Source organism: Pogoniulus pusillus, chromosome 4 (genome assembly GCF_015220805.1).
Source record: "Pogoniulus pusillus isolate bPogPus1 chromosome 4, bPogPus1.pri, whole genome shotgun sequence".
Lineage (NCBI taxonomy): Eukaryota > Metazoa > Chordata > Aves > Piciformes > Lybiidae > Pogoniulus > Pogoniulus pusillus.
Window position 1 is genome coordinate 42,854,767 of NC_087267.1, and position 24,694 is coordinate 42,879,460.

Below are 24,694 nucleotides of genomic sequence, written 5' to 3' on the forward strand. Positions count from 1 at the left end.
ACAATCCAGAACATTGATAATCTTGGATAAGTCTCTAACATCATGTTGATTCCTCTTTATAAGTGATTCCTCTTTACATGATTAGTTAAGCCTTCTGTAAATAAAGGTGCTACAGCACCAGAAGACTCGGATGATGGGGAAAGCATCTACAAACTATCAGTGTGCAAATAACTGAAGAGCTGAATTAGAAAACAGGACTTCAGAGAGCAACAGACTGAAATGACTGTGAGCCCTTTCTGTACAAATAGCTCAGAAACAAACATTTGAAGCACACAAAGTGCTGTAAAGCTGAAAAAGACAACTGTTCTTGTTTATCAGACAGGGAGTGAAGGCAGAAAAGGGATAAAGAATTTTGCCTAAGGTGGCACTGAGTAGGTCATAGGATCACAGAATGCATCAGGTTGGAAGTGACTCTTGAAATTCAAATTGTCCAAGACTCCTGAAGTGAGAGGGATATCTTTGAGTGGATCAGATTGCTCAGAGAGCCCTCATTTGACCTTCAATGTCTCCAGGTATGGGGACTCCACCATCCCTCTATGCAACTTGCTCCAGTATCCCACCACCCTTATTGCAATGGTGATCATAATGTAGTCTATAATCTACAGCTAGGGGAGACTCTGTTTATTACCTGCTCGACAATGAAATTAGACAGCCTTGGTCTTTCATGGATATTTGGGATCTGTGAGGCTGCAGGGCCTATAGATTGAAGGCATCTGTTTTATAGCCTATGTTCTATCTGTTGCATGTTATTCATTAGAAGAGAATCCATTCCATCTCCTAACACAATAAAATAGAATCCTTGCTCTCCTTTAGCCCTAAAGCATGCTTTTCCCATCTTGGGAGTCAATATTTTTTGTTAGGAATACCCTGCCAATGTGAAGGGTGTCTGAAGTACCCATTCCTGTGGTATCTCACTTCCCTGAGCACCTTGCAATCAAAACCTCATACCCCCATTGGGATGGATTGCCTGGATGTACTTCTTAGCATCTTCAACCTGCGCCGGGGTGGCTGAGACTAGATTATCTCTCCAGCATCGGACATTGTGGTTGAAGTCGATAAGAGAGAACTGATCAGCAGCACGGAGCTCGCTCAGTATTGCCTTCATGGCCTCAATGGTCTGAGAAGAAGAAAAGATGAGTTTATGCTTCCTTTTGCTGAGAACATCTTCTCAACTTGTGACTAGGGGCAAACAGATGCCTCTGATGAATAACTACACTATCACTGCAATCCAAAATAGCAACTGCTAAACAAATTGCTCCTTTTGGGCACTTCTTGAAAGTTGAACTTTTCACCAATGAAACGGAAAAGATGAAATCAGCAAGAATGAACCCATGTGACTCAACTCATCCTTACTTAACTCCTGTTAACACAGAGTGACCTGAGAGAGAAGCAGTTTGTGAGACATTGTGGTTTAGGAGAGAGGAATTACTTACAGCAGTGCAGGAGATGTAGGACTGTCATTTCAGGCTGGGCAATATCACTTTGAAGGTAGATGATTTGTGCAAGTGACAATTAGCTTGCATTCCAGTTTTGCAACACTCAATTAATAGAATCATAGAATGTTTTGAATTGGAAGAGGCCTTTAAAGGTCATCTAGTTCAACACTATTGCAGTAAGTAGGGCATCGGGTCACTTAGAGCCTCTGCAATCTGACCTGAAAGGTCAGGTGATGGGGGCATCTACCACCTCTCTAAGCAACCTGTGCCAGTCCATCACTCTCATTGTTCCTGCTCATTGCAGGGTAGTGGGACAAGATGAGCTTTGAGGATCCATTCCAAACTGATGCATCCTATGATTCCATGGCTGTAAAAAATTCTTTCTTACATCAAGTCTGAATCTCCCCTCTTTTAGTTTAAAATCCTCATTCCTTGTCTTGTTGTGACAGGTCCTGCTAAAAGATCTCTCCCCATCTTTCTTACAAGACACCTCTATGTACTGATGGGCCAGAATAAGCTCTCCCTGGAGCTTTCTGTTTTCCAAGCTGAACAACCCCAACTGTCTCAGCCTATCCTCAGAGCAGAAGACTTCAAGTCCTTGGACAATTTTTCGTAGCCACACTCTGGACATGTGCTCCAGAGTCACCAGCATACATCTTTCCTGTGCTGAGGACACAGGAGCTGGACACAGAACTGCAGGTGGGGTCTCACCAGAGTGGAGTACAGGTGTAGAATGCCCTCCCTTGACTTGCAGGCCAGGCTTTTCCCAAATAAGAAATCTGATAAGCCTTACTATTGCACTGTAAAGCAAATTCAAAATATCCAGATCGTTCACAGAATCAACCAGGTTGGAAGAGACCTCCAACATCATCCAGTCCAACCGAGCACCCTGCCCTATCCAGTCAACTAGACCATGGCACTAAGTGCCTCATCCAGGCTTTTCTTCAACACCTCCAGGGATGGTGACTCCACCACCTCCCTGGGCAGCCCATTCCAATGCCAATCACTCTCTCTGGCAATAACTTCCGCCTAACATCCAGCCTAGACCTCCCCCAGCACAACCTGAGATTGTGTCCCCTTCTGTTGCTGCTTGCCTGGCAGAAGAGACCAACTCCCACCTGGATACAGCCTCCCTTCAGGTAGTTGTAAAAAGTAATGAGGTAATGAGGTCACCCCTGAGCCTCCTCTTCCACAGGCTGCACATCCCCAGCTACCTCAGCCTCTCCTCACAGGGTTGTGCTCCAGGCCTCTCACCAGCTTTGTCACCCATCTTTGGACACGTTCCAGCATCTCAAAGTCTCTCTTGAATTGAGGAGCCCAGAACTAGACATAGTGCTCAAGGTGTGGCCTCATCAGTGTTGAGTACAGGGGCAGAATAACCTCCCTTGTCCTACTGGCCACACTGTTCCTGATCCAGGCCAGGATGCCATTGGCTCTCTTGGCCACCTGGGCACACTGCTGGCTCATCTTCAGCCTACTATCTACCAGTACCCCCAGGTCCCTTTCTGCCTGGCTGCTCTCCATCTGCTTTGTTTCCAGCCTGTAGCGCTACTTGGCTTGAGTAGTCTTAAAAAGCCCTCAGTGACACATGATCTCCAATTTCTTGAACACACCACACAGCATTTTGAAGTTTCCCTAATATATAATAGAGATCTTTTCTCCTGCAAATCCATCTGATTCCATCTTATTCTATCCTGGTGGTCATGAATGTCAGTTAATAAGTTTCCTTTTTAGAACAGTTCTTTGCATATTTGGAGGTTGCTTATGCCTCTCCAAATATTTTCTTCTGCAGACTACAATATCTAATTTTTTTTTTCACCCCATGGGTTATGTTGTCTAAACAATTTCTACTGCTCTTCAGTGGGCTGCCAACAACTTTTCCCCAACTTTCTGAAAGCAGGGATTTATTATCCCCACTGAGACTTTCCCAGGATTCAATAGAGGAGATGAGAGAAAATGGAGATCAGAGCCTTTGCAAAACCTGTTGTGATTTGTCAATTAAAGTTTTAAATTATAGTCACCATCCATGTTCTGATGGCATCACCTCTCCCTTACAACACGGAAAGAGCATTACAAATAAAGAGTAAGATCAGAAAATCTTTGATTCACCAAATATTCCTCTAACTTCAATGAGACTGCTGATGGAGTAAAGTGTAAAGATCTAGGCTTGTCATTTGGAGTGTCAGTCTGCTGCAGATTTGGCACATAGTAATAGTTGGCAGGAGATTCATTTTGCAATAGAGGTCAAAAGCACTTACTTGTTTCATTTTCAGTCCCCACATCGAGCCACTGACATCTATAACAAATAAAATGTTTTTGGGCAGAGGATCAAGATTTTCTGGAGCAAAGAAGTGAATAAAATAGCCATTAAAGATCTGCAAAAGAAATGAAAAACACAATCACAGTAGGGTGAGCTGTAGTGAAGATGTGAAAAAACTAAAGACAGCAACAGAGCAGAAGAAGTTCTTCTTTATGGGCCAGTTTTAACTCTTGGTCCTGCACATCTCTACCCCTTTACACCATATATACTCCACAGTCTTTACTTTTTATCAGGGAAAGCAGAGCCTGGCTCTCAGACAGCTACCATAGACTAAGCATAAGGAGGAATGAAGAATATTTTAAAAAGACCTGCTCTGCCTGCAATAATTCAACCCCATAACTCTGCTTCATGTTAACATAAAAATAGTGATGTTCTGGTTGTCTCCTTCTGATGTATTGGTACAACATCCAATCACTCTGTCCTCTGATGCCACACTAAATCTCCAGAGTGCTGCAAGGTATGAAAGACATTGTATTTTGGACAAGACAGGATTTTACTCCTGACTATATGTAAGACAATGTCTTAGTCATAAATTAAGTAAATCCATTCTGCCCACTTAAAATCTCTCTGTTCTTTCGATTGGATACAGAGCTTTTTCCCCATGCTTACGCTCCTGAAAGGTGAAGTTTATTTAGCACAGTTTGCTTAATGACAACAATTCTTGCATTCATCAATCTCTTGCCCCGGTTAAACAGCAACCTTTACCTCCAATTCTCCACCAGTGGTTTCTCTGTTCACGTCATATTGCACCACAAAATTTCCATCTACTGCTGTAGAGGAGCACTTGGGGCATTTTCGTTGTTGAGTCATCGTTGGCTTGAAAGAAACATGAGCCTTGAAAAGAGAAGTGAGCATCAGTTAATCAGATACGCTGAGTACAGGGGAAGAATAAACTCTCTTGTCCTACTGGCCACACTGTTCCTGATCCAGGCCAGGATGCCATTGGCTCTTTTGACCACCTGGGCACACTCTCCAGCCACTCTGTACCCAGCCTGTAGCACTGCTTGGGGTTGTTGCGGCCAAAGTGTAGGACCCTGCACTTGGCCTCATTAAATCTCATCCCATGGGCCAGGCTGGATGGGTGGGCAGAGGCAAGGTCCCTCTGCAGGGCTCTCCTACCCTCCAACAGATTGACACCTACTCCTGCCTTGGTGTCATGCACAAACTTACCGATGATGGATTCAATCCCCTCATCCAGATCATCAGTAAAGACATTGAACAGGACTGGGCCCAGCACTGATCACTTCATCATCACTTGCCTTTTTCACATTCACAGCAATCTCTGCTAATTGCTGTTTTAGTGTTTCAAATTAAGAGCTTTGTACAAAGATGGACTGCCAACACACTGTCTGAGCTGTGTCACTGTAGTAGGTGAGCACTTTGTCCACGCATTTTGGTATCAATAATGAAGACACTATAGTCTTTCTGGGCATGTTTTTGCATGCTTCCAGCAAGTATAAGTATACTGCCATGCCTGCATGGGACCAAGTGTAAAAACTGAAGCTTTCATGCTATTTCCACTCTGTTACCTTTTTCTCCCCCTTGGAGATGGTGGTGATTCCATCAAAGTGATCTCCAAGTGAATTAGGAACGTGCACATAGCGAAGTCCTTGTGGCTCAATAATGCGAACATCCACCTAAAGGCAGAAAGGGAGGATGTTTAGTATGGTGCAGTGCCATGTTGGACCAGGATCTTATGAATCCTCCACAGGAGAACTTTCCCTAGGGGCTGGGTTGCCCTTCAGAATGCTCCATCAGAGCTAGTCTCATTTGCATGGGGATTTGTGCAATGTTGAAAACAGACCATGGTGGAAAAAAACCCAAAACAACCAAACAGAATGTGGTGGAAATGATCATTCTTCCTCTCTCTTCTACCTTCTGGGGATCATGGTAGGATTGGAGTCAAGAGTGATACCATCATTTGAGTTGAAAGCAGCATTACGTGACTCTGCCTCACCATTGTGTTGCATTAGGAGGCCTAAAGGGACACCTGATGACAGCATAGAGAGCAGCCTTTTGTTTGGATTTATAAAACAAAGGATTTATGCTGTCAGCTTGAGATAAGGCCTTTTTCTGGTTATGCCTCCCAATATTTAGTAAGGCAGCCTGGGGCAGGACATGGTGTCCTTTCCAGTAGTGCTAACTCAGGCCTTTGCAGAGCTTGAAGTATACAACAGCCTGCCTCAAGGAGCTGTGGGCAGCAAACTTGCATATACAGCTTGTGCTGAAGTCATGGATACCTGAAGAAGACATTTATGAAACAGGAATATAGTTATGGCCAGATAGAAACATCCAGCTAGCTCCATATCTTGTGTCTATGGACAGATGACAGAGGACATCTTTGGATGAGCATAAGAAAGAGAGTAAGAATAAGACAAATCCTCTTCTGGCAAATGTTGTGGAGGGATTGTCATTTAGAGAACATCTGTTCTTGTAGGACACTATCTCCTGAAGTTGGGGTTATTTTAGAAAGCACTGTTTCTGTTTCATATACATAGCCAACACTGGTTATTTTCTTTTAATCAAGGCAAGTTTACACAAGGATATATATAGGACAAAGCTTGTTTGCCCAAATAGTTCTGACACAAGTCAGTCATGATTCAGGAGATGCTCAACTGCCTTAGTATGAGAAGAGGTGGGACAAAGTTATTCCTCACTCCTGTATCTACATAACCCTTGGTTTGAAGCGTTTTATGCTGATCTACACAATGACTTTGAGGCTATTTGTATCAGGATCACATGAAAGGAAGGAGCTGTAGAGGAAGCGTCCTGTTGTGGGTCTTGTAGGAACCTTGTCTGGTTTCTCCATGAGGATTCACCTGTGGGATGCTGTCTACACACACCAGCTTTGCTTTACCTCCAGGTGTTTTGCCAAGCGTCCTGGCTTCACAGAAATGAGGTGCTCATAGGAGCTTAGTTTCCTTCGAATCATTTCATGGTAGTGAAGTTCAAACTGAATCCTCATCCCTGGGGGCACATTCACTTCTGTTTTGAAGTTTTCCATGTCCAAAGCATTGCTCCTGAAAAGTCAGCTATGGGGTTATTTTGAGAATATACAAGGAAAAAAAAAAGGGGGGGGTGAGGGGTGGTCTTTGCAATTTGTTTTAAAGTTATGCGTTTGGTGGGTCTGATTCTATCCATGGCCTGCATCACAGAACTGCAGTTGTCTGTTAGCAGAGTGTGTTAGAATCATAGAATCCACCAGGTTGGAAGAGACCTCCAAGATCACCCAGTCCAACCTATCCCCCAGCCCTATCCAGTCAACTAGACCATGGCACTAAGTGCCTTATCCAGTCCCTTCTTGAACACCTCCAGGAACAGTGACTCCACCACCTCCCTGGGCAGTCCATTCCAGTGGCAAATCACCCTCTCTGGGAAGAACTTCCTCCTAACATCCAGCCTATGCTTTCAGCTTGTTTTATCAAGCTGAAAGCAGAAACACAATTAAGGCCTTGACAATCAAATATCAGAGCTGCTGTCGGCAAACAACCCACTTTTCTTCCTAGGCACACCTCCTCATCTATCTCCTCCTGGGATGGGTCACCTCAGTTCTCCTGTGAATACTTAGGCCATACTCATATGCTAAAATCTTGGTACCTTACTATTCCAGCAGCTTTGCCTTTGGCTTTTGCTTGAGAGTACATTTTCCTGGCTTCAGACTTCTCCCGAATTTGGCTGGTAAATGTTATCCCATTGATATCCCTAGGAGAGAGAAGCCCAGTCAGTTCATAAAGGAAACAGCTTTCACAACCAGGGACTGTTTCTTCACTTTAGAAAAACATCACTGAAGTCTAAGCTGATGGGAAATGAAATAAAGATGTTATTTAACCTGAAAGTAAAGAAGTCTGCTTTCCACTAGATCTGCATCTTTTACCCCTACCTGCATTTTTATTCCAAACAACCAACATTCTCGTATTCTGAGGAGGATTTGGTCTCCACTTTCTTCACACTTTCCCTATTTGTTGGGAAGGGCAGGCAGTTGCTGATGTTATGGCTGTTTTGGAACATGGATCAGGACATGTATTATAGGCTGCAAGCTGCTTGCTGCATCCCTGAATGAATATCAAGCCAGACTAGTTTCTCTCTGCCTAGTGAGAGCTCTAATTAGGGTCTCTCTCTGTCCTTTGATCTGGTGGCAACCTGCACAAGACAGGTAGGAGCTTAGTCTATCTGAGGCTTCTGTCTTTTTGTCAGATTGTGTTGATGTTGGCCAATGGCCAAATTGGAGAGGAAGAGATGGACAGACAGTGTGATGACACAAGCCTTTTTTCCATGAGGAAGCCTGCTAAAATTACATTCAAGCTGGAAAACAATGAGGTGTTCTACTTTTATAGATGCTTCCCTCTCACCACATTCTGCCACCACACTGAACACTGCCAGGGTGCAAGGATGATATCTGCCCACTACTTACATGGTAAAGTTGTCAATAAAAGCTCCTTTGGGAACCTGCACATCAAACACTATGTGTTGGGGCCGATTTGCATTATTCACCATTTTGGCTTGGATCATTGTGTTGGCCAACCGGGATGTTATAGTGGATTGAACTTTGTAGCTGTAGAGACCTATCTTGTCATCATCCTCCACCTGTAATTGATAAAATTACTCTATAAATTAAGGTCACAGCTAGAAAATGTGCAATATCAATCCCTTTTGTAGTCTCAGTGCCTCTTTTTCAACTGCTCTTCATAGAATCAAGCAGGTTGGAAGAGACCTCCAAGATCATCCAGTCCAACCTAGCACCCAGCCCTATCCAGTCAACTAGACTGTGGCACTAAGTGTCTCATCTAGTCTTTTCTACAACATTTCCTGACCAGTGTTGAGTACAGGGGAAGAATAATCTCCCTTGTCCTACTGGCCACACTGTTCCTGATACAGGCCAGGTTGCCATTGGCTCTCTTGGCCACCTGGGCACACTGCTGGCTCATCTTCAGCTACTATCTTCCAGTACTTCCAGGTTCCTTTCTGCCTGGCTGCTTTCCACCCACTCTGTCCCCAGCCTGTAGCACTGCTTGGGGTTGTTGTGGCCAAAGTGTAGGACCCTGCACTTGGCCTTGTTAAATCTCATCCCATTGGCCTCTGCCCATCCATCCAGCCTGGCAAGGTCCCTCTGCAGGGCTCTCTTATCCTCCAACAGATGCACCCACACCTGCTCCTAGCTTGGTGTCATCTGCAAACTTACTGATGCTGGATTCAATCCCCTCATCCAGATCATCAATGAAGATATTGAACAGGACTGGGCCCAGCACTGATCCTTGGGGAACACCACTAGCGACTGGCTGCCAACTGGATGTGGCACCATTCACCACCACTCTCTTGGCCCGGCCTTCCAGCTAGTTCTTGACCCATATCACAGTGAAGATTCCTTACAGTATGGCAGCTGTGTGGAATATAATCTCAAGTTCAGGACAACTCTATATTTTACCTGGCAATTTTGGCAGGGTATTGATGCCAATATAGCTCATTATAACACTTTAACTGAAGGTGGGAATTTACTAAGCTGCAATGTTTTCCTTTCTTTTGAGCACACAACCAGTCCTTGGAATGACTTTGTTGGTGCAATCCAAAATAGAAGGAAGGTACACAGTCCTCCTCAACCCCATAAACTGAGGGAAGAGATTACATTTTCAATAAAAACCTAAATAAAGAAGACCTTAAGCATTGCTTTGGATCCAAATTTGTAAATGGTTAAAGTATAGCAGTGAGAGGAGGGTATGAAACTGGTATATTAAGACATTGGCTTTGTCTAGTCACTTGTGATGCTTATTTCTTCATATTTACCACACTCTTCCCCCTCCAAGAGCTGCTGTATAAACTGTGCTGTGCAAACAGTGCTCTGTTTAAAGAAAATGGGTCAAAACCCAACCACCATAAAAACAAGGAACTGAACAAACGAAAGGATTGATTTAAAAGCAATGGTTAACTAGAAAATCACTTGGTTCAGTATTATTTTCCACAGAGGAAGGAAAAAAAACTCACCAGGTCTCCAACATATCCCCAGTCGGATGTGCTTCGCTGGAAAAGAGAAACAAGGATATTTCAGCAAAGCTAAAAACACAGATTGTGGCTGTTTACAGATAAGGATCAGAGAGTAGTAACATCCAAGAGCTGCTTTACAAGATGATGAGACATAGTTTGAGTTCTTAGGCATAATGTGCATATTCCTTTTGTCTTATGTATTTATCCACGAGAGGTTGGAGCACATGATCTCCCAGTTGTGGCTCAGAGGCTATCAGAAACAGAAGGACAGCTCTCTTCCTCTGTTTTTCATTTCTTACAGAAAACATTCTCTTCTAGAACATAAAAACATTCTTCCTGAAAGCAAAACATGTTGGCAAAAAGACATGCTCAGAAACCCTAGGTTTTAGCAGAAAAATCATCCCTTTGCTTTTTCTGGGAAAACCTCAAACCCTGGATCTTTTTCATTCTTTTACACTTACTTTTGAGTTTTTTTCATTTACACTGTAGAATTTGTGTGTATTATTGCCCCACATGCAAATGCATGTGTGAAAAAAACCTCTGTTGTGTAATGGATATTACATTTCCACATACAAGTAAAGTCAGTTATGTGCATGCACTGCTTATGGGAGCTGAAATTGCTCATAAACTATCTAAAATGAGGTTGTAGTGAGGCTGGAGCTGGTCTCTTCTCCTGAATTACTAATGATAGGACCTCAAGTTGCATCAGGGGAGGTTTAGGTTGGATGTTGGGAGGAAGTTCTTTACTGAGCGGGTGGTCAGGCACCGGAACAGGCTGCCCAGGGAGGTGGAGTCACCATCCCTGGAGGTGACTAAAAGGAGAGTGGATGTGGTACTTGAAGCTATGGTCTAGTGATGAAGGATGCTGGGATGAAGGTTGGACTGGATGATCCTGGTGCTCCTTTCCAACCATAGAAATTCATAGTGATTAGATGTTGTGCTGAGGGACTTGGTTTAGTCAAGGACTTGTCAGTGTGAAACTAATGCTTGGACTCGATGAGCTTGGAGGTCTTTTCCAATCTAAGAAATGCTGTGATTGTGTAAATTGTTGTTTTCCACCCCCATCTTATGAATAGTTCTATTTGGAAATTTCTATGAAGTAGTGGTGACATCTTGTGGCCATTTGAATCCGTTTCTTTAATTCCCTATATTCCTTGGCTCATCTAGTTCAAGGGGGAGAATTGACTGTTTAATGCAGGTATCTGCTTTGGCGTTATCATCAGAGCTAGGTAAGCTCAACTTTTCACAGTCAAAGGAGAGATGCCTTTCATCTGAAAATAGATCCCCTGATTTGGTTGAATGACTCCTGTCCTAAAGGGAATTGACTAAATAGAATTGTCCTAAATGGAATTGACTCAAGTTGTGCCAGGGGAGGTATAAGCTCGATGTTAGAAGGAAGGTCTTCAGAGAGATTGATTTGCCATTGGAATGGGCTGCCCAGGGAGGTGGTGGAGTCACCGTCCCTGAAGGTGTTGAAGAAAAGCCTGGATGTGGCAATTAATGCCATAGTCTAGTTGATTGGACAGGGCTGGGTGACAGGTTGGAGTGGATGATCTTGGAGGTCTCTTCCAACCTAGCTGATTCTATGAGTCTATGATTGGAGCAGTGAGTACCCAGTGCCACTGGCAGTGTCCAAGAGTACCACCCTGATGTTCATATTGGTTTCCAGGGGTTCACAAGGCTGCTGTAAGAGCCTCACACCCAGTAAGATGTCTTGGACTCTGCTAGATGCACACCTATAGGCAACTGAGCTTACTGGACTCAACTCCACTGCTAATGGGCAGAAACTTATGAAGACTAGTTCAGATCACAGAATCATGAAATGGCTTGGTTTGGAAGAAATCTTTAAGGTCATCTAGTTCCAATGCCCCTGCCATGGGCAGGGACATCTTCAGCTAGATGAAGCTGCTGAAAGCCACATCCATCCTGGCCTTGAGCATTTCCAGGAATGGAGTATCCACAACCTCTTCAGGCAACCTGTTCCAGCACCTCACCACTGATGACTAAACAAAAAAAATGTACCAAAACATCTCATCTCAGGTTTCAGTAGCACATGAATCCAAGAGGATCCAAAGCCACAGAAGATGCTCATGAAAACTGTGTTAGTCATGTGGTGCATACAAGGCTTGCTCCATAGTTATTGAGGTCACATGAAGCTAATTGATGTACTGCTACTAGGAAAATCTTGGGTTGCAAAAGAGATGATACATGTCCTAGCAAGAGTGTGTTACTGAAATTAATCCTTCAGAGCCACAGAGAGACAGACACTGCAGGATTTCTTCCTGCCTGACAATCAATGTGGGTTTTTGTTTACTATCTGTACAGGCTCAGACTAGGATTTCAGGATCTGAACGTTTACAGCTCTCCAGAGACCCTCTGCAAAGCTTAGTGGACAGATCCTTCTTCATTCCATCCTGACTCCCCACAAACATCACTGTGCTGTGAACTGGATCCTTTACATCTGATAAAGGACCAAACCACAAAGAATGAGTCTTGTCCCCACACATATGCTTAGCATCACCAGCATGAACACAAATTAAGAGTGAACCATCTTCAAATGAGATTTAGTTTTTAAAAGATGAAGACTAAGACCTTAGTACAGAGCAGATATTTTTTTCTTGTGGTATTTTTCTTGCTCTCTGCAGACATTAAGATTCCTGATTCACTTTACAAATGGTGCTCAAAGCTTTCAGGCTGCCCAGGTTTTCTCCCTGTGTTTTTATAAGTGTGGAGGAGAAGGGAGAAGTCCTGATGTCAACATGAGTGTATCGTATATGCACGCAGTGACTCACACCATTGTTAGAGGTCAGGCATGGAGTGGGCTAAGCACCCTCCTAGGATCTCAAAGATTGCAGAGGGCAACCATGCCAACAGGTCAGAGGGAGAGAGTTGTAGACAGCTATACTTCAGGTTTGAGCACTGGTGTGGTTATTGAGAACATGGGGTTTGTAGCAACTCCTGTGGCACATGAGACTTGTGGCATTTCTGCCGTGAGAGCTGGTGGTTGATCCTTGCCTTTAAACCATATCCAGATCTGGTGATAGCTGCACTGCATAGAAAAAGAATCTTGTGCAACATCTAATGTGTGCAGATTGTTAATTAGGGTGGAGATCACATATGCCTCAGGAACTGTTTTAAGGATCTGGTCTTGACAGATGCTGGGCTCTACCTTCAGGTACTGAGACTCATCCTCTCCCAACATCTGGACAAGCTATGGATTTTTAGCTCTCCATAATGACCTTTGTTCAAATCACTGTACATGAATGTTGTAGCTCTTATGCAGTCTTATAAAGAAAAATATTGAGTACTTCAAGCTAACTTATCACAGAAACACAGAATCAGTCAGGGTGGGAAAGGACCACAAGGATCATCTAGTTCCACCTCCCTTGTCATGGGCAGGGACACCCTACTTTAGATCAGGCTGGCCAGAGCCTCCTCCAGCCTGGCCTTAAACGCTTGTCTTGACTCCTCTTGTCCTGTCCATGGAGGAGGAAGACACAGTGTCTAAGGGAGGAATGCCTTATTCATTACAAGAGATTGCAGGTTTTACATCATCTGTGGGATGCCTACCTTGCCTTTGATTTCAAGTTTCATTTCACAGGCTACTTCTGAGGTGTGACTTAATAAAACAAGGAAAGCAGATTCAGAGATGTTATACTTATTTCAAAACAAATTACTCTTCACTGGGGCACAAAAAAAGACTGAAAAACAGCCCTGGTATGTCCTTCAGTTGTTTTGGGTGCTGTTTCCTCATAGATTCACTTGTTTTCATGAAAGTAACTTTCCTAACCAGTTTTTAACACAGTGAGTTTCATTGTAGCCACTTAGACTTCTTACACTCAAGTGTAAGAAGATCAACTTCAAACCTGTGCCTTGGAAGAATTTTTCTTCACACTGCTGCAGATGGATACTGGTCTCTCTGGCTGCATTTACACCCTGGGAGCTTGAGTGTTCTCCAGCCAGCTCATTCCACCCTTTCTTTCCCTCACTATTTCCTTTCTGTACTGGTTCTCAAGGAAACCAGGTAAGCAGAGCAGTAAGGAAAAAGCTGGTTCTGGACAGCCAGAGATCAGGACCAGGACTGGGGCACATGCTACAGGACATCTCACCTCACAGTCTAGACAGAAGCTCCATTATCTATCTCCAAAACAGAGATAAGATCTGTGTACCATTATATAGAGGTTCACAAGGTTGCCTGCATTCCAGCCCATGGGGCTCTCTGCTTCTGTGGTCACAAGGACCATCCACATACCTGAGACAAAATACTTTTGGAATTACTCAGGAATCCAGAAAAAAAAGTATCAGACCTAGAAAACAGTTATTTCTACTTAGAGCTAATCAGTAGGCTCTGCTGAGGAGCAATGTTGTCCTGTTGTCAGTGGGCTAGTGATCTTCCTGCAGAAAAACCTAGTACTAAAACAATAACTTGAAAGACAGCCTTCCTTTAGTGGTCCATAGTCAGTGACTTCATGCCTGCTGTTGGCCAAGAGCTACTGTCTCAAGATATTTCACCTACTTCAGTTTATCACCTTTATTAATATTTTAGTGTGGCTCAACTAACATAAAAGTACTTCATCCTATAGCTGAGATCTTTGTTCTGCTGGTTTGCAAACACTCATTTGGTAGGTAAAGGGTGGGAGATAATATATGGGAATACAAGGAATAACTGGTATAATTAAACCATTAGTAGAGTTGTAAAACACTAAATAGAATCATACAATCATAGATGAGGCACCGTCCCTGTAAGTATTCAAGCAAAGCCTGGCTGAGGCACTTAGTGCCATGGTCTAGTTGATTGGACAGGGCTGGGTGCTAGGTTGGACTGGATGATCCTGGAGGTCTCTTCCAACCTGGTTGATTCTAAGATTCTAAGTTGGAAGAGATCTCCAGCACCTCCAGGGATGACAACTCCACCACCTCCCTGGGCAGCGCATTCCAATACCAATCACTCTCTCTGGCAACAACTTCCTCCTAACATCCAGCCTATGCCTCCCCTGGCACAACTCTGAGGGATCTAAAAGAAATGTAAATGTGATGCTTAAAGATACAGCTTAGTGGTGGACTTGACAGTGCCGAGTTAAATGTTGGACCTTCAAGTTCTTTTCCAACCTAAAGAATTCTGTGATTTCATAATTTCTTTCATGCAGTGTAATAAAATTGATACCTTCAAACAACTGATTTCATGATGATACTGTTAATTGATACTGTGTAAAATACAGGAAAACTCCTACAATGCTTTTCTGAGTGTTCCTGTTTCAGAAGCCAACAGACCTGCAAACCAACAGCATGCCAGGAATAAGTTTTCCTTCCTGGTCTCAGACTTCACCAGTTCATTGCCTGTGTGATGCTTTGCTGCACTGTTTTGAGCTGAGTTAAATATGAATGAATGGACTGAAAGGTGTCAGCTAACACTGTCAGGATCTGAAGCCCTTTCTCATGGGAAAGCCTCATCAGTATCACAGGGATTTTTTCCCATACATGAAGTTAGACAACCAAGTATCTCCATTGTTTGGCATCTATGTTATGGCACTTAGGAGAGCGGAACTGGAACAAATCCTTGCTGTGCCAGGTACTGTGTTAAGGCTGAAAACCTCAATGCGTGTAAGGATCATAGAATCATTATAGAATTAACCAGGTTGGAAGAGACCTCCAAGATCATCCAGGCCAACCTAGCACCCAGCCCTAGACAATCAACTAGACCATGGCACTAAGTGCCTCAGCCAGGCTTTTCTTCAACACCACCAGGGACAGCAACTCCACCACCTCCCTGGGCAGCCCATTCCAATGCCAATCACTCTCTCTGTCAACAACTTCCTCCTAACACCCAGCCTAGACCTCCCCTGGCACAACATGAGACTGCGCCCCCTTCTTCTATTGCTGGTTGCCTGGAAGAAGAGACCAACCCCACACCTGGCTACAACCTCTCTTCAGGTACTTGTAGCCAGCAATGAGCTCTGCCCCGAGTCTCCTCTTCTCCAGGCAGCATATCCCCAGCTCCCTCAGCCTCTCCTCACAGGGCTGTGTTCCAGGCCTCTTACCAGCTTTGTCACCCTTCCCTGGACACATTCCAGTATCTCAACATCTTTCTTGAATCGAGGAGCCCACAACTGGACACAGCACTCAAGGTGTGGCCTGACCAGTGCTGAGTACTGGAGAAGAATAACCTCCTTTTCCGACTTGCCACACTGTTCCTGATACAGGCCAGGATGCCATTGGCTCTTTAGGGATCTGCTGGTCTTACCTGCTTGCACAGTCACAACCCTTGACAAGGAGCAAGCTGCCTGGAGAGAGAGCTCCTTCCTCCCCCCCCCCCCCCCCCCCCCCTCCCCACTTTTTAAATGCATTTTTGGGTACTGTACCTGGTACCTGCCATTTCTTGTCTTAGAGCTTGTAGGCAATCCATCAATTTCTAGGTCAACCAGGTCTTGCACATCCTAGAGGAGAAACAAAGTAAGAAAAGGTTGGGTACTGCTGTCTTGCTGTTTGGTTTGTTGTTTGATTTGTTGTTGGTTAGCACTCTTATAGAGTTCGAAGGGGAATTTACCTCCTCTTGGAGAAAATGAGGAGCAGAGGCACAAACCATCTCAAATAAAAATGCTGCATCTTCACACCGTCAATTTTCCTCTGTGGCCAGCTAGCTCTATATACTCTTACAAGATCATGACCCTTACCACCAGTTTACAACCTTTCCTTCTGAAACAAGGAGTAATATTTAACACACTGAAATGACCATAAAGAGCAAGAGGCAGATTATCATCAGGATGGGTTTAAACCATGGTAACTACAGCTCTACAGACAGTGATCTCACTTAAGCCAGCAATTCAGAGAACCTCAGCTCAAACCAGTAAAAATTATACCAGGTTTCTACTAATACACTTGAGAACTAAGCTTGCCTCATTGGCAGCAAAGGAATATCAAGTCTTTTTCACATACAAAGCTGCTTTGATACAATTAGAAGCATGTTTCTTACAACACAGAAATACTCTGACTTAAATTTTGTCCAAAGTTCAATTTATGGCAATAAAGGTGCTAAGTGCATGAGCTGCTTCCCAGCTTATATGGAGTAGCTTGGGTTGGAAGGAACTTCCAAAGCTCATCCACTTCAACCATGCACAAAGAAGCTACACAAAATGAACTTATATTGGTTAAGCACATTGATACTGCATCTCTGCTTCGAAAGGAAATGACAAACTCAGTATAAAGATCTATGTAACGAAATGAGCTGCAAGAAGAAAGAACAGGAGGCTATCCCTGTTCACTAATTCCTTTTCTTCATTTTGCAAAGGAAAAGGAAACTTCATGTCATCCCTGCTTATTACAGAGAAATACTGCAGTATCTAAGTGTGGAAATCATAGAATCAACCAGGTTGGAAGAGACCTTCAAGATCATCCAGTCCAACCTAGCACCCAGCCCTGTCCAATCAACTAGACTATGGCACTAAATGCCTTGTTCAGCCTTTTCTTGAACACCTTTGGGGACTGTGACTCCACCACCTCCCTGGGCAGCCCATTTCAATGGCAAATCACTCTCTGAGAAGAACTTCCTCCTAACATCCAGCCTATACCCAAATCTAAGTTCACCTTACATTTGGATTCAGCTTCAGAGTCAGAGCTAAAACTATACTTTATTTAATCACTGTATTATCCTAAAAATAACCAGATCTTCTGCAAACTATCTCATCCCTCTACTGAGGAATGTACAGTCAATGGAATCTTAACACTATGCTTGAATTCTTCTTAATGAAACCCTGAATTCATATGAACATTTGCTGAAGTTCATAGTGGTCCATATGAGAGACCCAAAAAACACCAAATAATCATAGAAAGATTTATGTTGGAAGAGATATCAAAGATCATCTAGTCCCAACCCCTCACCATAGGCAGCAACACCTCCTACTAGAACAGTTCACTGTTTGTGTTTATTCCAGGCAAAAAGGATATAAAATACACTAAAGGTCTGAACATAGAAGCTCACTTGAATGTTTAAAGGTTAAACGAGAAAAGGCAAAGCTGGGTTAAAAGTATGAATCCTAATGGAAAAGAAACTTGGAATTACATCCATACTATCCCAAGTTAAATAATATTAAGGAACCAACATTATAAATGACAGGTGAAAAACAGTAATCAGAACAATCTTATTTTCAGCTAAAGGCAGAAGAGATACAAGCAGAGCTATGAAGAAATGACCCAGTACTGCTCCCAACAAAACCAGGAGCAGCTTTGATACTGAAATCGGCAAAGAAGGGAGACCTGGACCCTGCCTTGAAATACTCACATCTGGGATTTCATCGATAACAAGATCAAAGCTTCCTACTCCAGAAATGAGGAACAACACCAGGAAGCAGGTCAGATGCTTCATTTTCTTCCTGCTTGTCTCCTGAGAACAGCCCACATAGGTACTAGAGACAAAATCTTCCCTTGTCTGAGACAAGTTCAAGGAAACAGCTCAGGTTTATGCTGTATTTTGAACAAAGTTTTGAAATGCTGACTTTGTTTAGGCCATAGGTAAATATTTGCTTTGCAACGTAAGTCTGAGCTGTGGTGCCTGAGCAAGGGTTATCCAAATAGTGTCTTCGCTTGCCTCTGCCCTTGATAACAGCTCAAGCTTGGATAGGCTCTCTGCTTGCTTTTGTAGCTTCCCGTGATGTTTGACTAATTTCCTGCTAGGCACAGACCTTGGAGTATCCAAAACTACAAAAGATCAAAGCAAGAACTCACTCCTAGTATGTTTGTTTATAGTAAATGAGGTGAAGACTAGCTCTCAGAGGGATGGAGGCAGCAACACTGTTTCCAGGGGCACTGCTATCCAGCCATCTCACAGGGGTTGGTAGACACCTTTTGTTTGGATCCTGACCCACACGAATTGCCCTTTCTCAAGCTGGCTGAGAAGGGATCACAGCTCATGGTGAGAATTCTCATTTTTCAGTTAGTTGTGTAAAAACATCTGATGACATTTTCAGACACATGTTGTACAGCAGCTTTTGAAACTGTTTTGATCTCCCTGCCTTGTTGGATACTACGAAAGAGAAGACAACATAAGTTAGCAAAGAAGAAATAAAGGGAAAAGCAGGGTTTTGACAAAAGGAGACAGTGTCCCTTTCACTCCTTCAGGAAGAAAAAAAAATTGCAGATGTGTGAGCAACCTGAAGGGAAAAGAGTAAATTATGTGAACCCAGGGACAAAAGACCAAACAAGATTTGATTTGATTCATACCCATTCAATTCCATTCCACTCCAATTATATTGCCTTGTCACACCCTATTCCATGCTACAACATAGAATAGAGTGAGTTCACAGAATCATAGAGTCAACCCGGTTGGAAGAGACTTCCAACATCATCCAGTCCAACCTGGCACCCAGCCCTAGACAATCAACTAGACCATGGCACTAAGTGCCTCAGCCAAGCTTTTCTTCAACACCTCCAGGGAAGGCGACTCCACCACCTCCCTGGGCAGCCCATTCCAATGCCGATCACTCCGTCTGTGAAGAACTTCCTCCTAACATTCAGCCTAGACCTCTCCCAGCACAACTTGAGATTGTGTCCTCTTGTTGTTTCTGGTTGCCTGGCAGAAGAGACTGACTCCTACCTGGCTACAACCTCCCTTCAGGTAGTTGTAGACAGCAATGAGGTCACCTCTGAGCCTCCTCTTCTCCAGGCTGCACACCCCCAGCTCCCTCAGCCTCTCCTCACAGAGCTGTGCTCCAGGCCCCTCACCAACTTTGTCGCCCTTCTCTGGACACATTCCAGCACCTCAACATCTCTCTTGAACTGAGGAGCCCAGAACTGGACAGAATATGTCTGTCTCGAAGAGTTCTGCCTTTGTTTGGTCCAGTTTATGCCATACACAATATCGGGAGTCCAGTCACAGAGCTCAGAGAAGGACATGACTTCTGGGGAGATCTATGCTTTAACAAAAGACTCCTTCATCCTGGAGTAAGCTGCTCTGCATTTATTACCATTGTAGGCTATTTCAGCAAAAAGGTACCCCAGCATTACTATCCCAGTCATGCTGCTTCAAACAGGAGACTGGCTCACAGCTCTGTGCAACATAAAGCATCCAGGCTAGCTTTAAATCATGTAGTGAAGGGACTCACAAGCTAACCATATACATTGGACTCTGTGTACTCAGCCTCTTAGGTGGATTTTGCTCAGTGCTATGTGCTTGTAGTCCAAGAAGCACTTAAATCAGCTATAGCTCCATGGGTGGGGTCAGAGCTATGGCTATGACAGGGCTTATCTGGGACAGCAGGAGATGCAGACATGGGGCACTCATTCTCTCCTGTGGATGGTATCTACTATATTTACTATGAACTCAGCATTTTCTGTTCAAGCTGAGTTCTGGCTACACACATTCCCCTAGCTCAGAGTAACCAGTTCTTTCTCCCCAGAAATGTAAAGTTTAAGGTATCTGAGACTCTAGATCGTGAAGCGGTCACTGCTTCTCTGAACACAGGAAAATGTCTATTTAGAAAATAATTTCCTTTAAAAATTCATTTTGTAACTCCTCAAGCCAGCGCTTTTATAAAAAACAGCCAGGTTGGGAAACCATTGCGACCACTAGATGGCACGAACTGCTCAGCTATGTCGTGCAAAAGAGCTTAAAGAGGGTGAAAGTTCGCAGGGGAAAATACACGGGAGGAACAGGGGCTGAGGAAGATCATCCAGTCCACCCTAGCACCCAGCCCTAGACAATCAACTAGACCATGGCACTAAGTGCCTCAGCCAGGCTTTGCTTCAACACCTCCAGGGATGGTGCCTCCACCACCTCCCTGGGCAGCCCATTCCAATGCCAATCACTCTCTCTGGGAAGAGCTTCCTAACGTCCAGCCTATACTTCCCTTGGCACAACTTGAGACTGTGTCCCCTTGTTCTATTGCTGGTTTCTTGGCAGAAGAGACCAACCCCCACCTGGCTACAGCCTCCCTTCAGGTAGTTGTAGATAGCAACGAGGTCAGCCCTGAGCCTCCTCTTCTCCAGGCTGCACACCCCCAGCTCCCTCAGCCTCTCCTCACAGAGCTGTGTCACCCTTCTCTGGACACGTTCCAGTATCTCAACATCTCCCTTGAATTGAGGAGCCCAGAACTGGACACAGGACTCAGATTCTATTATGCAGTTGGTAAAACTATTTTGCAGAATGGATATATATGTACACACAGTCAACTTAAATGATTTAGGATAAGTTTTTAGAGAACATTGCTAACTAGAGAGTCTTGCAGCACAAACTGTGCTTAAAGGTTAAGCATAAACGTCCACAAACTTGAGTAAAGAGAGACTGGCTACTCACTGGTTAAGAGTCTCTCTAACTAGAGAGTCTTGCAGCACAAACTGCTGCTTGAAGGTTAAGCATAAACGTTCACAAACTCGAGTAAAGAGAGACTGGCTACTCACTGGTTAAGAGTCTCTCTAACTAGAGTCTTGCAGCACAAACTGCTGCTTGAAGGTTAAGCATAAAGGTCCACAAACTTGAGTAAAGAGAGACTGGCTACTCACTGGTTAAGAGTCTCTCTAACTAGAGAGTCTTGCAGCACAAACTGCTGCTTGAAGGTTAAGCATAAACGTTCACAAACTCGAGTAAAGAGAGACTGGCTACTCACTGGTTAAGAGTCTCTCTAACTAGAGTCTTGCAGCACAAACTGCTGCTTGAAGGTTAAGCATAAACGTTCACAAACTCGAGTAAAGAGAGACTGGCTACTCACTGGTTAAGAGTCTCTCTAACTAGAGTCTTGCAGCACAAACTGCTGCTTAAAGGTTAAGCATAAAGGTCCACAAACTTGAGTAAAGAGAGTCAGGTTACTCACTGGTTAAGAGTCTCTCTAACTAGTCTTGCAGCACAAACTGCTGCTTGAAGGTTAAGCATAAAGGTCCACAAACTTGAGTAAAGAGAGTCAGATTACTCACTGGTTCAGAGTCTCTCTAACTAGAGTCTTGCAACACAAACTGCTGCTTGAAGGTTGAGCATAAACGTTCACAAACTTGAGTGAAGAGAGTCAGGTTACTCACCGGTTAAGGGTCTCGATATTTGCCCTCCAAAAGTATAAACGGGAGAACAGACAGCTGTGGATTTCATGTGGCGATGATGCGATGGGGGATTGCGGCTCGCTCAGTCCAGATCGAGCACGCCGCCTGAGAAGGCCCACGGACACGAGAGAGGTCTTCCGCGGCTCTCAGGAAGTCATCGGGTGGGCAGCAGCCACCTGGACAAAACAGGGTCCAGGTTTGCAGGCTGGACAAAACAGGGTCCAGGTTTGCAGGCTGGAGCAGTCCGATTGAGTGCTGTGTACAGCAAGGAGTCTGCCCTCGGGCTGGGCACGGCGGGTTGGAGCGCCGGGCCGGCAGGTCCCGATGTCGAAACTCGTTGCTGGGTCGTTACCTATATCAGGGCTCGATCAGGCAGGGTCAGAGCTGCCGGTCACAGGCAAGTCCCCAGTTTCGCGCCATGCGAGTGTGGTGGCACACGGAGACATGCAAAGCAAACAGCGAACAAAACAAAAGCAGCAGCAGCAAACAAGCAGTTTGCTGGGGTTTTAAGCGCTTCGATGAGCACCTGTGACCAATAGCAACAGGTAAAACCAGCCCTAGAACCAATCCTGAGCTCTTTCTCCAACAAAGGCAGATGCGCAGGCCTAGGATCGTGACCTGTGTTTATCACAGAACAAAGCGAGCTGCAAAACAAGGCCCAATATGGGGTCTGTGGTAGACTGAGAGGCGCCAAAGCTTTTGTCTGCTTTCCCGCTTCTTGCACCCGAGAAGAAGCAGCGGGGAGCGGGGGCAAGGTGGGTATTCGGACAGGTGCTTAGGGCGTGTGATGGAGATGTGTTCTCGGCATAATTTGGACCTTCCACCACAGCAGGAACCTCCCAGATAGTGTCAGAGCCGCCTACCACCCACCAGGCTCGACCCAAATGTTTCAAGGAAGCATCATTAGCTTAAGAAAATACTTAGTGTAGTTCCTTGAGCTTCACTGAAATAATTAACTGCACCTCTGGACACTGACCTGTGTCTGTGTAACCTTTTGAGACTCTTGTCAATTTCTTGGTCAAATTGCTGGCTTTGAATGCCAGAAAATTCGACTTTGTTAGTGCTTTGGGTAGATTTGGCTCCTGATTCAGGTACTTGCAGTTGGGTGTTTAATGTACTTCCCTCTGATGAGATGGGAATCTGGTGTTCCATTCTTCCACCTAAAGGATCAGAGCACTGGAAACCTTTATGAATTCATGAAGCCATGAACAATTTTACAACCAAATGTAGCTCTGATATTGATCTCTCATCTGCAGTCCCTCTGCTTTTGAGCTAATATTTTATTCAGCATCAACACTTCCTACAGGGTTTAAGTGGTATGGTGAAAATGAGGAAGACTACTCATGAGCCTTGCAATGAAAAAACAGAGAGATGCAGATGTGTGAAGGCAGAGCACCACCAAGGAGTGTATGTTTGCTTGTCAACACACAGATTCTTGATACAACATGATCTGTTCCATGCAAAACGTGTGTGGAAGCTCAGCTGTCAGATCATGCCTGCCTCCATTGTTTCTGCTCATGCTGGCCACAGGCACGCCAGGCAATTCAATTTGCTGAGTTCCCACCCAGAGAACGGCTGCTCCTCTTGCTAAATCAGCAAAAGTCATCACCAAACATGTCTAATCTGAACACACCTGAGTAACTGCTTATCTTGCTCTCCAATGGCATACCCCTAGCAGTGCCTGAAAATAGGAAATCATATTGCAAGGAGAAGGAAGAGGAGATAATGTGAACAATTAAGACCCCAGGCTTAATGTTCACTCACCACACCTAACTGCACCTGAACTATGTTCAAAAACACCTTGATCTTACTTAGCTACGTGCTGTGTCCTTATATTCCCTTGCTGAGGAAAGTGTGAGCAGAAGTGTTTGGTCCTAACCACATTGAGAGGGGTAGCGTTTTCCCCAGCTCATTCTCTCATGTCTGGTGCTTATGCTGAACCTGTTTTAGGTTCCTGCTTTGTTGTTAGCATCCTCCTTCTGCTAGCTGTGCTTAGGATCAACATTATTGGAGTATCTTTCCCTCGTCTCACTGTTTTCATAGAATCAACCAGGTTGGAAAAGACCTCCAAGATCATCCATTCCAACCTAGCACCCAGCCCTAGCCAATCAACCAAACCTTGTCACTAAGTGCCTCATCCAGGCTTTTCTTCAACACCTCCAGGGACGGCAACTCCACCACCTCCCTGGGCAGCCCATTCCAATGTCAATTGTTCTCACTGGGAAGAACTTCCTCCTAACATCCAGCCTAGCTAGACCTCCCCCAGCACAACTTGAGACTGTGTCCTCTTGTTCTGTTTCTGGTTGCCTGGCAGAAGAGATCAACCGCCACCTGGCTACAGCCTCCCTTCAGGTAGTCGTAGACAGCAATGAGGTCATCCATGAGCCTCCTCTTCTCCAGGCTGAAGAACTCCACCTCCCTCAGCCTCTCCTCACAGGGCTGTGTTCTAGGATTTGCTCTGGCCCTCATCATCTCACCTGTGCAAAGCAAGAAGCAGAGTGGTTGGAGAAACAAATTGAATACTTCTCAGGGGGCAAAGACTGATAACCAATGATTTCTGAATGTTCTTCCATACATCTTCTGACTGTCCAGTGCTTATTTCAAACTTACAAACATTTCTCTTTCCTGCCCAGGAACAACCATTATCTCTAGAGTTAACAGGCTAGTTCTGATTTGTTTTACAAGGTGCATTGGTCTCCTCTAGATTTTCCAAAGCAGTAGAAAAATCATCCCATGTGTATTGTTTTAAATGGGCATTTATTGCATTTCCAAGTATATGCTGCAAATCTTTTATTACTCTTTGTTCCCTGATGAGTAAAATAGGGGCTGGGCAGGATGAGGAGCGGTCCACACTAACGTGGAGGTTGCACAGGAGGCTGCAGCCCTACTTCTCATTCTGCTCCAGTGCACTTTTGTGTCTGAGATAAATAAAACATGAAGAAGC

The 24,694-nt window shown here is 44.4% G+C and overlaps 1 protein-coding gene across 1 annotated transcript in view; it reads right to left on the reverse strand.

The window, feature by feature from the left end:
• ITIH2 (inter-alpha-trypsin inhibitor heavy chain 2) overlaps positions 1-21,799 on the reverse strand; it is a 37,316-nt gene extending 15,517 nt beyond the window's left edge. The window contains exons 1-12 of the mRNA XM_064141495.1: positions 21,733-21,799; positions 18,675-18,748; positions 18,008-18,154; positions 16,092-16,166; positions 9,733-9,768; positions 8,168-8,340; positions 7,354-7,458; positions 6,614-6,776; positions 5,286-5,393; positions 4,462-4,590; positions 3,695-3,811; positions 949-1,117 (exon numbers count right to left, since the gene is read on the reverse strand). Coding sequence (XP_063997565.1) covers positions 949-1,117; positions 3,695-3,811; positions 4,462-4,590; positions 5,286-5,393; positions 6,614-6,776; positions 7,354-7,458; positions 8,168-8,340; positions 9,733-9,768; positions 16,092-16,166; positions 18,008-18,154; positions 18,675-18,748; positions 21,733-21,799 — 1,363 coding nt within the window. The remainder of the gene's footprint in view (positions 1-948; positions 1,118-3,694; positions 3,812-4,461; positions 4,591-5,285; positions 5,394-6,613; positions 6,777-7,353; positions 7,459-8,167; positions 8,341-9,732; positions 9,769-16,091; positions 16,167-18,007; positions 18,155-18,674; positions 18,749-21,732) is intronic.
• Between the last annotated feature and the right edge of the window lie 2,895 nt (positions 21,800-24,694).